Genomic DNA, 11,517 nt, shown 5'->3' on the forward strand with positions numbered 1-11,517 from the left:
TGATTGTAAATTTCATATTCTCATGTTATTTTCCACTATGTCCCTCTCCGTTAGCCATAGTTTGTTCCATAAATTCAATGAATGTATATGATGTACTATGTCGTCATTTTTTTTTATATACACTAACCAACATTTTTGATGATGTTCAATAACAATTTGACAATGTTTCGAGCCAAGGTGGCTACCCTGGTTCTCAAGATTAACGTTATTCTCTTTTCTCAATCAATTGCTGTGTTGGTTTATATAAAAACCAGGCAAGGAGTGTGATGTAACTAAGTTTGAATGTAAAACTTATATTCATGTCAGTGTGTGTCTCCTCCATAACTCCAAAACCATGAACCCCATTGTCGTGATGGTTTCACATGATCATTTCTCGTGACCATCCCGACCTTGTTAACACACTTTTTGGACTAACATCCCTATATCCTTTTACATTTAAAAAAAAAAGAAAAAGGTTTTTTATTACTTATTATTACAAGACAGGAGTTCACGTCGTCCATTTAAGAGAACTAGTGCGGGCCCGTACGTGTGTGGCCGTACGTAATTGTGACGTCATATTAAACAAGGAAGAGTTGTGACGTCAATCGTGCAAAAAACAGAATTGTGAGGTCAATCGTGACGTCATAGCACCGTGTCCTGTCATTGGTTGGGAAATAAATGGCCATAACTTGGGAACCACTTGTCTTGATTAATACCAAACCTTGAAAAGGCACATCCTCAGTTCCCCAGCAATATTCCTGGTAAGTTGTCGAGAAACAGCGGTCGCGCGCACACACACACACACACACACACACACACACACACACACACACACACACACACACACAGATTGATGGAATTATAGATAGATGAATGATATTGGTTGGCTGACCCACAATGTTACAATTTACATGATGGTTGTCTCCCTGGCTTCCTTATCGACTTTCAATGGAAAGTAAATTTACTTCTTCCCAGAACACGCACACACACAATCCAAGTGGAATGTTTCCCCCCATCTTGATGCTCCCCCAATCCTCATGGGTTCTCCTCATACCACAACCACCCCAACACCACCACCACCACCACCCTAAGTGTGACTCAACAGCTAAAAACACATTGATCTGATGATCTGGAAGTGTATTCCGTGAGCAAGTGGCTTGTCATCGCTTGCCAAGCCGGCCGTTCCGAATCAACCGCTTTGCAAGCTGCTTGCCATGCCGCTTGGCAAGCAGAGCAAGCGACCAAGCAAGCTGCTTGACTAGCGGTAAAAAAGTCGCTTGGCGAGCGATAAGCAAGCTGCTCGCTCGGGGGACACTCCTGACGTGCCATATTCTGTATCACAGAGCGTCGGTGCTATCAAAGCAGTTTCTTGGGAAGGGTTATTCTAGGTGGTTTGCCATTGCCTTCCCTTGCGTACTTTGGGCAGAATATATATATATATATTTTTTTTTTTGGGGGGGCATGATGCCGGCAATAGCTCGCCTCCTCTTCACGAAGTCTTAAGACCAGACCTCGAGTGTTTGACGTCCATCCGAGGGACGGCACACACATTGATCAGTGAAAACACCAGGATGAAGGTTTATAGCGGGTTCGGGATTCGAACCGAGACTCGAGAGCCTCCAGAAGCACGTGAGAGTTAGTGAGTATACCTCGAGGCCATCTTAAAGTCAGGATTACAAGTTGGAGTCACAAAACGAAACACACGACACGTTCGGCTAATCTCACCAACCGTACATCTCCCTATCCCTCCCAGGGTTGCTCACGCATCGTTCTGTGAATGAATTTCCCGGGAGGAAAGGCAACATGACATCGAGACGCGGCTCCTCCATTGCGGCTTCTGTTGCTAGGCAACCGACACTAACGTAACCAGCGTAACGGCGGCAAATAAAAACGCCTGTCCACCTTGAGCGATACTTTTGGTGTTGTAATGTTGCAACCGATACATCTCTCTCCTCGTGTCTCCATTTTCAACAAATGAGGTTAAAATAGGAGGGAAAGAACAAAATGGGCCGATTCAGACGAAGCACTTAAATACAGATAGAGGCTTCCTTGTTTCCCAGTCCATGACACACCACTCACTGTTAGTGAGTGCCGAGTGGTGAGGTCCGAAACGATCACCCGGGAGAGCGAGACCCGTCGGCCGCTCGAGCACGTGGGTCTTTCCTCAATGAGGGTGTTCGGTTTCCAATCAGTCAGCTCGTGCTTACTCGCTCTACAACCTCAACAAACTTGGTGACTGAACACACCCTGGGGGGGTCTCCTGTGATACGTGACGTCACATTTACTGCAAATGGCCTCCCCCCTCCAAAAAAAAAAAAAAGGCGCAATGTGAATTGCCTGGTTTGTAAAAACCAAATTAGCTAACCAGACAGCTTCCAGGAAGCGAATTCATGACGACTTGTGGAAGGCATGAGCCACCTTCTTCTTCTTTTGGCTGCTCCCGTTAGGGGTCGCCACAGCGGATCATCCGTATGATCCGCATCGTGATTGGTCGTATGATCCGCATCGTGATCCAACCCTGGTCGCCTCTTACGACACAAGGATATGGTACACCTATTTTAAGCGGGGTATACACCGGCCCAGTATACTGGTACTCATTTCGCCGACCTCAGAAGGATGACAGGCTGAGTCAACCCCCTGGTGTATTAATTCAGTGGCTCAACGGGGCTTGAACTCAGGACCTTTTGGATCCCAAGCCGCTGCCCTAACCACTGCGCCAACACCAGGCTAATGAAGGCATGAGCCACCATCGATCTATAATTCCAGCAATCTATGTGTGTGTGTCTGTCTGTCTGTGACCGCCGTTTCTCGACGACCGCCAGTCCGATCTGATTGAAACTTGGCAGGAATATTGCCGGGGACCCTCGGATGTGCCTTTTCGAGGTTTGATGTCGATCGGACGAGCGGTTCCCAAGTTACGGCCATTTATCTGTCGACCAATGACAAGACACGGTGCTATGACGTCACGAATCCATCACAATTAATGTTTATTTATTTATTCATTTATTTTTTTTGCACGATTGACGGTCCGATCTGATTGAAACTTGCCAGGAATATTGCTGGGGACCCGCAGATGTGCCTTTTTGAGGTTTGATATTGTTGCGGATTTCGCGCCCGCCGGCGTGCGAACGGCCACGTAACTCGAATCGCGGCACGTCGCCCACCGGACGGACAATCCAGTCGTGACCCTCTCGGACTAACGCCGGGAACCAGTCACGGGTGGACCTTTCGGTCTCACCGCGATCGAGCCAATCAGCCCCCGCGTGGGATAGGGTTGCTCGCCAAATTCGAACTACCTAAGTACCCACGCGGAGGGTAGACCGGGCGATCGCACCTCGCCGCAGGTCGACTTCGGACACGGGCCACTTAAGCGACCCGTTCCGTACTATCAGAATAACCGAGCGGTGTTATCGTCGACCTCGACGGTTCGATTAATTATCGGGCGTATTCAGCCCACTACCAACCCTTTACGTGAAGCAAGATGGGGATTCAATGGAGGAAATGACGAAGCGAAGCGGGTAACAGTTCAACAATAAAGCACATTTATTCGCGGCACACGGGAAGCACACAAATACAATTCCACCAAATGCACACAAAAAAAAGAAAACACAATTCCATTTACACAAAAAGCAAACATAAAAGTGAAAACACAGTGCAGAGCTAATACCGACTACCGAGCACACGGCAACACTTATACAATTCTACTTCACAGACGGCGCCGACAACACATACCCAAAACCAAGGAAAAGAAATACCCTCAAGAATGAGGCAGGCCTGAGGCCGAGACCGGGTCGGGCCTACCCGTCTGGTGATGAGACGCGGAGCGGCGATGGCCCCGCAACCCGCGGGCCTCGCGGACAGTGCCTGGCAGGGGGGGTGGGAACGGGGCCCCCTTGGTCGCACTATCTCAGCGCGGGGGGAAACAGGAGGGGGTTGCTGATGCTCGGGGTATAGAGGATCTTTATTATCCCTGGTGTGCGTCTCCACCTCGGCCAGGTCGCGCTGCCGGCCTCCCTCGGGCGTGCAGCTCCTGGCACCGACGCGAGCACCCCCTCGTCCGACTCTCTTCAGCTTCTCCAGCCACTGCAGGCTTCGGGCTCCAGTATTCCACACTCGTCCCCTCCGTTCCGACTCCTTCTCGTTCTTGTTTGCGACTCTTCGTTCTCGTTTGCGACTCTCCTCTGACTGACGAACACCGTCCTTTTATCCCCCCGTAACTTCGCCTTTGACCCCCTCCCTTTGACCTTTCACCTCGCTCCCCATTGGCCCGAGAAAAAGTGGGCGTGAAGGCTTTTTGATCCACAAATTTGCATATATCGATCGTTCTGGAGGCGGGGCCAAATCGCCCCTCGCTCACCGATTGGACGGCAAAAAGTGGGCGTGTGTCGTTTTTGATCAGTTTTTGAAGCACAAAATCCGTGATTTTGTACACGCTGTTCGACGCGCGTTCTGCATGAGTCCAACACCGGTACCCACAGCGGGGCAAGAACGGTGGCGATGCTACGGTTGCGAGGTGTGACGGGAAGGTCGTGGCGGTTGTGGTGAAGCGGCGTTGTGGTTGGTGGTTGATGTTGTGGTTGTGGTGATGGCGGTTGGTCCAAAATAAAGATAGTAAAAGAAAAACGGCTATCCTGAAGAGTCGCAGCTCGCATAAATGACATGTATTCCCACTAGACAACGGGTTTGGGCCTAACTACACATGCACTTACCGAGATACCTCACCTAAGGGACCTGAATGGTGGTTTGCGAATCTGGTAACCACAACACTACCCCCTTCCCTTTTTACAGACTCGTCCCGAGTCGTCAAATTTTCGTGTGCCATCATGTGTAGTTTTCCCCTAGTACATTTTACCTACGGATCCCTGAGTGCGACATTCATGGTATTCGTGTCCCCAAAATAAATAACCTGAGGGCTGCGTAACTATCTAAACAAACTCACTCACACGGACGACTTAAATAAAATTGCTGGCGCTAAGACAAACATGCCGGGGGCGCACTCATATGTACAGTACATCTTACCTTAACTTACAAATCTTACACTAAACCATGGCCCAGGATCATTGAACTCTGCAAAAGAAAGCAGTTAGCAGGGAGCCAGGCTGCCCGCATGCAGTCTCTGGCTCAAAACAATGCAGGTGACAGGGAACGTGGCTGGCTGCTCACACGCAGTCCAAGGCCTTCCCTTTTGAACTGAACGCAGTGAACCACAACGGTGCTTGGGCTGCACAAACGCAGTCCCCGTGCCAGCTCAAGTGGCACACGCAATGAGCACAACGAATGGATGCATGAACGGTTTGAACTGAATGCAGTGAACCACAACGGTGCATGGGCTGCACAAACGCAGTCTCCGTGCCAGCTCAAGTGGCACACGCAATGAGCACAACGAATGGATGCATGGACACAAACACGGTGCACGGGCTGCCACTGCAGGCCCGTGTTGTAGCTGCCAACAGGGCAGTTCTCGCAGCTTGCAAACTGTTGCCTTGATCCTGGCGCACATGGAAATGAACAGGGGGGGGCAAAGCAAAAATTGAACGGGGCTGGTGAACGTGGGCAGTGGGCATGGCATGGCAAAGGTGGCAGGCAAACACAGCCCGCCGAAGAAGGCCACTGCAGGCAAACACAGCCGGCAGATGAACTGGCCGGCACAGGCCTTGAAGTACCACAGCTGCAGACGATCCGGCCGGCACAGGCCTTGCAGCACAACACGGCCAGCCGATGGCACAGGCCTTGCAGCAAAACAACAGCTGCTGATGAAGTTGGCCGGCCTCCGCCTTGAAGCAAAACATGGCCAGCCGATGAAGTTGGCCAGCTCTTGCCGTTCAGTGGAGGTTGGTGGAGGGAGTGCGGTGGTGCTGGCCACTTGGAAGGCGGGCTCGGACCTACCTACCTGTCTCCCTCCCACCTATCGCCTTTGCCTGTCACTGTACATACCCACTCCCTTAATTTGTCAAACCCCAATTTAGCCCCAACTTATTTTTTTTTTTATTATTATTTTTTTTTTCTTTTACTTCCCCACTATAAATCGTCCCCTAACCCCCTTTATCGTCTTTGTTCGGCTAACCTATCCTGTCACCTCGCCTACTCCCAACCCCTACGTTCCCTTCCCGGAGGGGAATAAGGGAGAGCTAACGTCCTGTGTCGAGGCCCAACTCAAGCCTCAGAATGGCCTCCCCAGAGTTCGGCGATCTATAACCAAAGTGGGTCCAGCGGCACACAACGACAGCGAGGGGATGGATGGTGCGGAGGGGTACATCTCCTAATCTACCCTAACCATTTAACTGTTAAACTACCCCGGGGCTTTCAACAAGCGCCTCTCGCTTAAACTATTGGTTCTAACAACCCAGATTCCCGTCGCCTGTGTTGGTGTCCTTACAATTTCGGGCCTCACCCCCCAATTTTCTCTCCGTGCCCTCACACGGTCTCCTGGCTGGGACACGTGGCTCCCTTTGGCAGGCACGACCCTCTGCCGAATCTCCCGCTATGGCACCCCGGGCACTACACTGCCTCCGAGCCTACCAGCTCCCTAACACCGGGGAGTGCCCCCCATGGCACCTCCCCTGAAACGCACACGTGGCAGGCCGGCCTCCCGGGCCCCTTTCCGAGGGTCACCCGTGCCCACAACACTGCCCACGCGGCTAATGGCGCCCCGGGCCCCCGCACCAAGCAGGCGCACCCGTGCCCACTACTCTATCCCGGCCCCCCATGGGCCCATGGCCTACCGCGGCCGACCAGCCTGGTGCCCGGGGTACCCACTCAGCGATACTCACCTTTCGCAGCCACGCTCCCAAGCCCGTCAACAGGGCTCCTGCACCCCTCCAAATGGGTCTCGAGCCTACTTTCCCACCAACAACAAAACGACCTCCATTTTTCAATTTGACTAACCCAGCTAACTCACTCTACACTGACCCCGGGGTCCCTTGGGCGGGAGTCACTCCTCCCCCCAATCACTCATCGCACCATGCATTCCCCATTCGCTCCATACACACAGACCCGCTGGCCTCACTCACTCATCATGTACTCACCTCTCAACTCTTCAACACACACACCGCTGAACTCTGCCATCCTTCTAACTACATCCCCTAACTAACTCGTGCTCCCACGTCGTCCCTTACACTAATAGCACGTTCCTTTTAACACTACGTAGCTAAACTACGTCAACTCTACACATCCACAAGTCTGTCACTGTTCCCAAATAAATCATTTTATTTCCCATTTTCCCATCCTAAATCTGGCTACAATCCCTCTAACTAATCCATTCCACGGACTCCATGAGGACTTACCCCTGCCCCATGAAGTCGGTCTAACTAAGCTAACCCTTCCCCCTAACTAGTTTCCATCCTGTGCCCAGGTCAAGGGGGTCTTTTACCCCTTGCCCAGGAATCCTTTGCACCCGAAAATGAGGCTTGTTCTTTTTTTTTTTTTTCTACATGCGCAGCGCCAGCGCGGCAACTCAGAACTCGCGCACTTTGCACCTGCCCGTGACGTCATGCAGCTGCACGTGTTCCTCGTCCCTCCTTGGACGCTACCATCCGGCAGGGATACCCCTCCTGCCGGATTCCAACCACACGTGCAGCCATGACGTCACCGTGCGCATAAAAAAAAAACACAAGCCCCACGTTTCGAGGGGTTCCCCACGCGAACACATGTGCTTTGCCCGTTGGAGCTTAACACACACGATCGCGTGGAGAACCCGTCCGGTCCAAATCCATTTACCTGCCTAACTTTGTCCGTCCGCGGGATCGGCAAATCCACCGCGTGCGTTTCCGGACCGGGACTTCACTCTCGCAAGCGAGCACGTGGTGGCCTCGTGCGTTGCACAGCACGAACCGCGTGCTCACTGCTGGGTGAACCCGGCACGGTCCTCGAAACAACTACAGCCGCTACTCGGCTTTCTTTCTTCTCATGTCGCCTTCGTCGTCGCCATTCAACCCACGCACACCTGCGTGTTACGACGCACACAGTCCACTCCATCACATTCACACCGGGAGACGCGGCTGCGTGCTCCCGCATGCCAACCGACATCTCCCTTACATACCGCTCTCACACACACGGTCTCCCTGGCACACAGCGACCTTGCACACGGCCGTTCACTCACGCGTGCCTCACTACTCACACAAACCATACTACTCACACGTGGTGCTCTATTCACTCGCGCGGGGGCACTCACCCGCGGTGCCTCACCCACACACGCGAGGGCACTCAACCGCTGTGCCTCACTCACACTCCGTGCCTCATCCAAACACACGGGGGCACTCACCCGCGGTACCTCACTCATACACACGGCGACACTCACACACGCGGTCTCTTCCACACACGGTGCCTCACCCACACACGCGGGGGCACTAACCCGCGGTGCCTCACTCACACTCCGTGCCTCATCCACACACGGCGTGCTGGGAAGCACGTACTCCGGCACCATCGCCACCACACCACTCACACGTGGTGCCTCACTCATACTGGCCGTTTCACTCACACACACGGCCTCACTCACACACGGTGCCTCACCCACGCACGGCGTGCTGGGAAGCACGTACTCTGGCTCCATCGCCACCACACCACTCACACACGGGGTCGCTTCCACACACGGGGACGCACTCACACCTTGCACCACACACACAGGGACAACCATACTGGGGATTCGTGTCCCCACAAGGGTCTCCGGGGCCTCTACACCCCCCAAGCTCTCCGTGCACCCGTCCACAGCACCCGTCCCCTCAACCTCGCAAAGCACGACCGAACTCACCTGGTCGTGACTCGCCTCAAGGGGGCATACTCCCTCCCCTCGTTCCTGGAGGAGGCCATCCAGGTGCTCGCACTGGGTCCCTACACGCTCCGCGAGCTCAACCTCACTGTCCTCCACTACCTCTGTGTGTGTGTGTGCGTCACTTACCTTGTCCAATTCACCCTCCATCTCCCGTGTCTCTATACATTTTATTCTTTCTGTCGTCTCCTCGTGTCTATTGGTCTCTGCTTCTTTCTGGCGTCTTTCTCTTATCTTTAAGTAGGTCCACCTTGCTTTCTCCTTAAGTCGCTCCCGTCCTTCCCTGTTTTTCACTCCTTGCTCTTTCACGATCTCCGCGTACCTCATCCTTGCTTTCCGTATTAATTGTTCTTTTCTCTCCCTCCCAATTACTTTCACCTCGTCTCTTGTCTCCCGAATTATTTTCTTACCCGCCTCCACCGCGGGCCTGTCAGCCGCTGCACCCCCTCCCAGCTCGTTCGTTCCGAAACGTGGAGTCGCCATTTTGAGCTCCCTGCTCACGGCCTTCATGCCCGCCTGCAGGCTTCGGCCCATGTTCTGCGTCTCACCCCGGAACTTTTTCATTTCTTCCCTCATTTGCTGTGTATTCGCATCCATCGTCGTTTTCACTTCATTCATATTCGCATCCATCTTTTCGTTCATGCCTTTCATTTCCGCATTCATTTGTGCCAGCATGGTGAATAGCTGGGCCATGTCGGGTGCGCTTGAGTGAGCCATTTCGGCAGGGGTTGGGGAAGGGTCTTGGTGGAGAGGGGGGGGGGAGGTGTCATACACCGCGGCCGCCGCCGCACCCACCTCGGGCCCTGGGTTCAGTTGGGCGAGTCCGTGTTCCTGCACAATCAACATTTCCTGCTCGGGGATTCCATCCTGGACCATGGATTCTACATTACTATTACACATACCTAATCCACCCGGCACCCGCTCGCCTTGAGACGCCATCTTGCTTCTCGTGAAGGGTTAATTTAGCTCGCTCGTAATTTGGAGGGAATCGGGGGTCGCTTCTCTCACCCCTGGACCGATTCCCGTAAATTTAGCCGGAGACAGGAGAGCCCGTTTTCCTGTTCTCCGATACCAGTGCCGCGAGGAGGGCGATGAATTTGTATCGCACGACCTGACACCAGTGTTGCGGATTCCGCGCCCGCCGGCGTGCGAACGGCCACGTAACTCGAATCGCGGCACGTCGCCCACCGGACGGACAATCCAGTCGTGACCCTCTCGGACTAACGCCGGGAACCAGTCACGGGTGGACCTTTCGGTCTCACCGCGATCGAGCCAATCAGCCCCCGCGTGGGATAGGGTTGCTCGCCAAATTCGAACTACCTAAGTACCCACGCGGAGGGTAGACCGGGCGATCGCACCTCGCCGCAGGTCGACTTCGGACACGGGCCACTTAAGCGACCCGTTCCGTACTATCAGAATAACCGAGCGGTGTTATCGTCGACCTCGACGGTTCGATTAATTATCGGGCGTATTCAGCCCACTACCAACCCTTTACGTGAAGCAAGATGGGGATTCAATGGAGGAAATGACGAAGCGAAGCGGGTAACAGTTCAACAATAAAGCACATTTATTCTCGGCACACGGGAAGCACACAAATACAATTCCACCAAATGCACACAAAAAAAGAAAACACAATTCCATTTACACAAAAAGCAAACATAAAAGTGAAAACACAGTGCAGAGCTAATACCGACTACCGAGCACACGGCAACACTTATACAATTCTACTTCACAGACGGCGCCGACAACACATACCCAAAACCAAGGAAAAGAAATACCCTCAAGAATGAGGCAGGCCTGAGGCCGAGACCGGGTCGGGCCTACCCGTCTGGTGATGAGACGCGGAGCGGCGATGGCCCCGCAACCCGCGGGCCTCGCGGACAGTGCCTGGCAGGGGGTGGGAACGGGGCCCCTTGGTCGCACTATCTCAGCGCGGGGGGAAACAGGAGGGGGTTGCTGATGCTCGGGGTATAGAGGATCTTTATTATCCCTGGTGTGCGTCTCCACCTCGGCCAGGTCGCGCTGCCGGCCTCCCTCGGGCGTGCAGCTCCTGGCACCGACGCGAGCACCCCCTCGTCCGACTCTCTTCAGCTTCTCCAGCCACTGCAGGCTTCGGGCTCCAGTCTTCCACACTCGTCCCCTCCGTTCCGACTCCTTCTCGTTCTCGACTCCTTCTCGTTCTTGTTTGCGACTCTTCGTTCTCGTTCTCCTTTCGTTCTCGTTTGCGACTCTCCTCTGACTGACGAACACCGTCCTTTTATCCCCCCGTAACTTCGCCTTTGACCCCCTCCCTTTGACCTTTCACCTCGCTCCCCATTGGCCCGAGAAAAAGTGGGCGTGAAGGCTTTTTGATCCACAAATTTGCATATATCGATCGTTCTGGAGGCGGGGCCAAATCGCCCCTCGCTCACCGATTGGACGGCAAAAAGTGGGCGTGTGTCGTTTTTGATCCGTTTTTGAAGCACAAAATCCGTGATTTTGTACACGCTGTTCGACGCGCGTTCTGCATGAGTCCAACACCGGTACCCACAGCGGGGCAAGAACGGTGGCGATGCTACGGTTGCGAGGTGTGACGGGAAGGTCGTGGCGGTTGTGGTGAAGCGGCGTTGTGGTTGGTGGTTGATGTTGTGGTTGTGGTGATGGCGGTTGGTCCAAAATAAAGATAGTAAAAGAAAAACGGCTATCCTGAAGAGTCGCAGCTCGCATAAATGACATGTATTCCCACTAGACAACGGGTTTGGGCCTAACTACACATGTACTTACCGAGATACCTC

The 11,517-nt window shown here is 53.5% G+C and overlaps 2 protein-coding genes across 3 annotated transcripts in view; both read right to left on the minus strand.

The window, feature by feature from the left end:
- The window catches only part of LOC147034803 (EF-hand domain-containing protein 1-like), a 68,271-nt gene extending 66,426 nt beyond the window's left edge, over positions 1 to 1,845 (minus strand). For both annotated transcript variants that reach the window (XM_085889652.1, XM_085889643.1), the window contains exon 1: positions 1,743 to 1,845. In XM_085889652.1, the coding sequence (XP_085745778.1) occupies positions 1,743 to 1,808 (66 nt within the window). In that variant the 5' untranslated portion in view covers positions 1,809 to 1,845. The remainder of the gene's footprint in view (positions 1 to 1,742) is intronic.
- Positions 1,846 to 7,529: 5,684 nt separating this feature from the next.
- LOC147034804 (uncharacterized) lies at positions 7,530 to 10,966 on the minus strand. The gene is made up of 2 exons (XM_085889665.1): positions 8,249 to 10,966; positions 7,530 to 8,194 (listed from the first exon to the last, which is right to left on the minus strand). The coding sequence occupies exons 1-2, from the start codon at positions 9,680 to 9,682 to the stop codon at positions 7,907 to 7,909; spliced, it is 1,722 nt and encodes a 573-aa protein (XP_085745791.1). The 5' UTR covers positions 9,683 to 10,966; the 3' UTR covers positions 7,530 to 7,906.
- Between the last annotated feature and the right edge of the window lie 551 nt (positions 10,967 to 11,517).

The sequence above is a fragment of the Eptatretus burgeri genome, chromosome 1, assembly GCF_056783735.1.
Source record: "Eptatretus burgeri isolate ZD-2024b chromosome 1, Ebu_testis_v1, whole genome shotgun sequence".
NCBI lineage: Eukaryota > Metazoa > Chordata > Myxini > Myxiniformes > Myxinidae > Eptatretus > Eptatretus burgeri.